We start from the raw sequence: 6537 nt of genomic DNA, 5'->3' as shown, positions 1-6537 counted from the left end.
TTTTTTAAATTGCAAGGTAGAAACCAGTATTTTTATTCAAACGCTCAAGAGGATTGCGTCCTTACTCCTGATTGGTCAAGAACCAAATGATAAAACCCAGCTGTTTTAAGTAAATCATCTTTTTCACAAAAAACTTCAGGAACAAACTGGCCGAAAGGTGTTAACGCAGCGTTATACGCGTGGAAACGAGAGTTCGATCCCGGGCGTCGCCTGCGATAAAAAACTTGAATTTTTTTTTTTTATTTTTTTTATTTTTTTTTTTTTCTCCTCATTTTGAAATTACACAAAATTAATTTGTAAGACCATGGATGATAATATGAAACATCGTAGAGGTGTACGAGCGAACATTGCTTCATCCAAAGTGGATTCAAAAGTTATACCAGTCTCTAGTGAGGAAGTTCAAGATATTGTATCCAAAGAGTTCGACAAATTGTGGCTTAAATTGGAAAATACTATATCCGATATAATCTCTGCGCAACTCAAACCATTAAAGGAAGAAATTGCAAACTTCAAAAAAAGTGTATCTTTCATTAATTCCGAGTTTGAAAATATTAATAAAAAAGTTGAACATATTGAAAAAGATGTCAAGTCTTTAATATCTACTAAAGCGATTATCGGCGAGTTAAAGGATATAACAGATAAAATTCAATCTGATAACAATGATCGTGAGCAGTGGGGAAGGCGATCCAACATAGAGATCTATGGTGTTCCCGAAAAGAAAGGCGAGAATCTATTTAATATTTTTAAGGACATTTCACACAAGGCAAACTGTCCGGTAAATATAAGTACTGACCTAGACTTCATTACTCGTGTAGCATCTAAGAATAGTTCTAAAAAGTGTAAGCCGATTGTAGTTCGTTTCTTGGCGCGCTATAAAAAGGATGATTTCTTGAGTAATGTGAGAAAGCTGAAATTAAAAGCATGCGACTTAGGTTACAGCAATGTCAATACTCCTATATTCTTTAATGATCATCTCACTAGTTCTAATAAGATTCTTTTACAGCGGGCTAAGAATAGAGCTAAGGATAACCATTATCGTTATATATGGGTAAAAAATTGTTCCATCATGGTCCGCCGTAATGATACAAGTCCTATTGTGCACATCTCAAGCGAAAAAGATTTAAACAAAATAAAATAAGAACTATGGTATTTATAAGCCTAAAATATATGGTATTAGGCTTTCGTTATTTGTTTATATCTTTAATTTTGTTATTCATGAATGGCTACAGTTTTTTTCCCATAAAAGTTGTCGTGACTTTAACATATAGTTTTTTATATAGCTACGGCTTTGTATTAGTTATTTTTTCAATCTTCAAATATTTATATTCAATAACAAACGATTGTTTTCTTATTATTAATAATAATGTATTTTATTATTATTATTATGTTGCATTTTGGCAGAAAAATCAAAAAACCCTTATAAGAGCTTTTATTAAGTGTATTGACTCCTTATTTTTCAATGGCTGCAAATAATATTTCTATTTATTATCAGAATGTTCGTGGGCTTAGAACGAAAACCAACGACTTTTTCAGGAATATGATGATGTCTGATTTTGATGTAATATGTTTGTCTGAGACTTGGTTAAACTCTGGTGTTTATGATGCTGAGTTGTTTGACTTCAGATATAATGTGTATCGGTGCGACCGAGATTATGACTCGAGAGGTGATAAAATGGGCGGTGGAGTACTCATAGCTGTAAAACGCGAGTTTTCTGTCTCTTCATTTAAGTCTATTATGTTATCTGGTGCAGCAGCTGAAGTACTGGAAGTAATTATTAATTTTAATAGCCAACCTAGCTCCAACTTGCGTATATACTGCTGCTATTTTCCGCATTCTTGCCTCCAATCAGATGCGTTGCTTGAATTTTTTGAAATGATATCGGATACATATACGAATAAACCTTGCGATACATTTCTGATTCTTGGTGACTTCAATATTAGTAATGCAAAATGGGGCTTACCTAATCTCTCTGGAAATATTAACTTAATTAATAATAATAGAAATGACCTCCTAATCAGATATTTGTATTGCTTTCTTAGTTTTACTAATTTCACACAGTTTAATTTGACATCGAACGTAAACGATAGACAATTGGACTTGGTGATGAGTGGAAATCAGTGTACAGTCTGCCATTGTGCTGATCCTCTTATTAAGGAAGATGATTATCATCCCGCTTTGTTGATTCATACCTTTACTCCAAGTGTTAGTTCACTACGTCCCCTTTCAAGTACTATACCAATATTTAAGGCTGCTGATTATGATTCAATTAACAACGAACTTACGCAAATTGATTGGACCGATACCTTAGATTCTGATGATATTGAAATTGCTGTTAGTAAATTTTATGAAATAATAAATATTATTATTATTAAATACGTTCCTTTTAAAAAATCTTATGGCACTCGTTACCCCCCTTGGTACTCAAAGGCTTTAATAAAAATTATAAATGAAAAACTTAAGTATCATCGAAAATGGAAAGTCTATGAAAGATCAAGTGACTATGAAACTTTTAGCTTGTTAAGAGAGCGCCAAAAGTCAATTCAAATTGAATGCTACGATAATTTTATTAAACATGCTGAACGAGTCATTAAACATAATAGTAATTTTTTTTGGAATTTTGTTAAACAGAAACAAACATCACACCAAATACCAAGTTCCATGTATCTAAATGACACACATTCTTCAAATGGCTCTGAAATTTGTAATATGTTTAACAATTTCTTTCAGTCTTCTTTCGAGGCTGTAAATGTTCAACCAATCTCTAGCCCACCTACTGTTACACATATGAGTAACGAGTATATATCTATTAGTTATATTGAATTATCAATTGAATCAATCAAAAATTATCTCAAGCAATTAGATGTTAATAAAGGCTGTGGTCCCGATGGTATACCATCTCTTTTCTTAAAATCTTGCTATAATTCCCTTGCTCAACCTCTGTTAATTATGTTTAAGTTGTCACTTAGTTCTGGTAAAATTCCCAAGGTCTGGAAAGAGTCCTACGTAGTTCCAATTTATAAAACCGGTGATAAACATAACATTCAAAATTATAGACCAATTTCTAAACTTAATACAATAGCAAAACTATTTGAAAAAATTATTTATGATGAAATTTATCCTTTTATTAGACCTCACCTAATTCCGGAACAGCATGGTTTTATTGGCAAAAAATCCACAGAAACTAATCTGTGTGAATTCACTCATCGAATAGCTAAGGTAATGGACAATGGTGGTCAAATGGATGTAGTTTATACTGACTTTTCTAAAGCTTTCGATAAATTATCTCATACTTTATTAGTAGAAAAACTTAGAAATTTTGGTATACACGGTGATTTGCTTCGGTGGATTGAATCTTACCTAAGAGATCGTCACCAAGCGGTAACTGTCAAAGGTTACTGCTCATCTTTTGTACCCATTACTTCCGGGGTACCTCAAGGCTCCCATCTTGGTCCTTTGTTTTTCAATATTTTTGTTAATGATATAAATTTAATATTTCAATACAGTAATATACTACTTTATGCTGATGATTTAAAAATTTTTAAAGAAATCAATTCCATCAACGACTGCAACTTATTACAGAATGACTTAAACAATCTATGTAACTATTGTGATAAGAATTTTTTGACTTTAAATGTTGTAAAATGCAACACTATTTCATTTACCCGGAAAAGAATTCCACAAATGTATATGTATAATTTAAATAACATTTCTTTAAATAGGGTGTTTGAGGTTAAAGACCTCGGCATAGTCTTAGACTCTAAGCTTACTTATGCTTCTCACATTTGTTACATAACATCAAAAGCTTATCGAATGCTTGGATTTATTTTAAGAGTTGGTAGGGACTTCAGACAGTGCTCAACTTTGGTTCTGCTCTATAACTCATATGTTCGGTCTACCCTTGAATATGCCTCTACCGTATGGAATCCTCAGTATAAAACTTATATAAATGAATTAGACTCCATTCAAAGAAAATTCTACAAACACATGTGTTATAGAGCTGTATCTTCTGCTAAAATGCAACTCTTGTCTCCTCTTACTTTACGAAGACAAGCTAGAGACCAACTTTTCCTATATAAAATAATTAACAGTTTCGTAGATTCACCTTTCCTATTGTCTAATATTGAATTTAATTGTCCACGAATAAATTCTAGATATAAACCATTATTTAATGTGCCGATTTGTAAAACGAAAAGTACTAATAATATCTTCTTATATCGTAGCTGCCAAAATTATAATAAAGTTTACTCAGATATTGATATATTATTCGAAAAAATGTATTCTTTTAAAAATAAAGTTAATAAGATTAATTTATGTATCAATTCATAGTTTGTTCTCACGTGTATAAATGTTTTGCCTGTAATTTAACTAACCGATGTAGCCATTAATGCCTTCAATTTTGTTTAATGTGTTTTGTTACTTTTTTTTTTTTTTTTTAATTTTAATTTTGTTTCGTTTCATTATATTTATGTTAGATTTTATTCATAACTGCCGAAGAAATTCGTCAGTATACGTTTTTAATGTTTGATTTTATGTATGTTAGTCTTTTTTTTAACTTTAATAATATGTGTCTAATTACCAGTGGAAACTTAGCTGATATATGTAATTTTGTATATTCCTATCCCATAAGTTTATCTTATTGTTTGTTTCCCTAAAATAAAATAAAATAAAATAAAAATAAAAAAAATAAGAGCCGTAAGGCCTACTACACAGAATATGTTGTCTTAAAAGGTTTGATTGATCAAGCAACACAAAATTTTCATTTTTTTATTTTTTTTTAGAATAGACGAGCACATGAGCCACCTGATGGTAAGTGGTCACCATCAGCCATAGACAATAACGCTGTAAGAAATATTAACTATTCCTTACATTGTCAATGCGCCACCAACCTTGGGAACTTAGATGCTATGTCCCTTGTGCCTGTAGTTACACCGGCTCACTCACCCTTCAAACCGGAACACGGAACTGCGTACTGTTGTTGAACGGTAGAATATCTGATGAGTGGGTGGTACCTACCCAGGCGTCCTTGAACAAAAACCTACCCCCAAGAGTCATTAGTAATTAAGGATATTTTTTAAATGAATACTCTTGTATATGGAATGATATTTTGTCTTATCTTCACTGACGCTTGGAGAAAACAATGAATAATTGGTGAAATATGCTCCAAACTATTTTTTTACACGTGAAAGGAGGTTTGTCCAGTTTTGTTGATTAAAAAAAAAACAATTTCACATTTCAAGCGTTTTAGTCGTTAAAAAAAATAAAATAAAAATGTACGCTCAAAGTAAATGTAATCAGTATCATTCAGAACGTTCTGTTACAATTCCAACGCTTAATACCATCTGAATAATTCATCTCGCATTTCCAAAAGATAACTTCCCAATCAAGAGTCGATCGTTGTTCAGGATATTAACCTCGTTATGGCTTTAGTTCGTCCTGACCTTTTGATTGTTTTGAAATGTATTTTGTCGAACGATGGATTAGAGGGCAATGACCTTGAAAATATTGTACTCCTGTTTTCTTTAGTCTTATGTTGACAAAATATTCAGCAACAATGGATAAAGTACCTCCGTGGTAGAGTAGTGTGTACACCGGTTTTCATGGGTACGCCACTCCGAGATCCCGGGTTCGATTCCCGGTCGAGTTGATGTAGAAAAAGTTCATTAGTTTTCTATGTTGTCTTGGGTCTGGGTGTTTGTGGGACAGACATTACTTCTGATTTTTCAAAAAACAAGTGCTTTAGCTACTTACGTTGCGACCAGAGACTACTTTTACAACATCACATACATTATATGTGATGTTGTAAAAAAGAAATGATATTTCGACCAGTAATGTGCATCCTGATCCCAGTACAATCACCTTCAAGTGTTCTGTCCACATTGTTTGGTACATCTGCTATATTTTTCAGAATGGTGATTAACATTGACAGTGATCTTTCTTCCCGATCACTTAATTGCCTTTAGAACGATTTGCGCAGTCTATTGCTACGTCATTTGCTACTTAAGACCTTTCAACATATACTTAAAAAAAAATTTAATAATACGAAAAATAATTGTGTTTCTTTTTGTAAATTATCTGTGGTTAGTAACATTTCAGTTTTATTTTATTTGAGATAAATGGTAACCTAAAATGGGTTGAAAATGTAAGGTCAAAGAAAGGTGACATAATTATGTCCTTTACGACATTACTCTTCTTAAGGTTGTAGAAAAAAAGTTAATTTGACAAAGGTCTATGGAATAGAATACAATCTCGGGATAGCCATTAGGCCATTATACGTTAATCTGAAGTGAGAGGCTGTAGATGAAAATTGAACTGGCGTCGCTGAGTGCTTATTTTTTGCTATACGTAATAAATACAATTTAAAAATAAAAGGCATATAAAGTGATTTTATTTCAAAGGGTAAAGAAAAGTACGTGGAACGTAAAACGAGGGCCCATCCCAAAATTATGGTTAGCGGAAAGTTACTTTGTGAATGAATATATTTTAACTTTTTTTTTCATGATATAGTTTGGCGGACGAGCATATCGGCCACCGAATGG

At 32.2% G+C, this 6537-nt stretch overlaps 1 protein-coding gene across 1 annotated transcript; it reads left to right on the top strand.

Annotated features, from left to right (window-relative positions):
* Positions 1–304: 304 nt before the first annotated feature.
* On the top strand, positions 305–1138 carry LOC124531733. Its single transcript, XM_047106243.1, has one exon. The coding sequence runs from the start codon at positions 305–307 to the stop codon at positions 1136–1138; it is 834 nt and encodes a 277-aa protein (XP_046962199.1).
* Positions 1139–6537: the final 5399 nt, after the last annotated feature.

This window comes from Vanessa cardui, chromosome 8 (genome assembly GCF_905220365.1).
Source record: "Vanessa cardui chromosome 8, ilVanCard2.1, whole genome shotgun sequence".
In the NCBI taxonomy this organism is placed as follows: Eukaryota; Metazoa; Arthropoda; class Insecta; order Lepidoptera; family Nymphalidae; genus Vanessa; species Vanessa cardui.
The sequence above is the reverse complement of the archived record's forward strand: the minus strand, read 5'-3'. Positions and strand labels throughout refer to the sequence as shown.

Excerpts from the sequence above, each read along its gene's own strand:
- LOC124531733 (XM_047106243.1), top strand. The coding sequence starts at position 305 with ATGGATGATAATATGAAACATCGTAGAGGTGTACGAGCGAACATTGCT.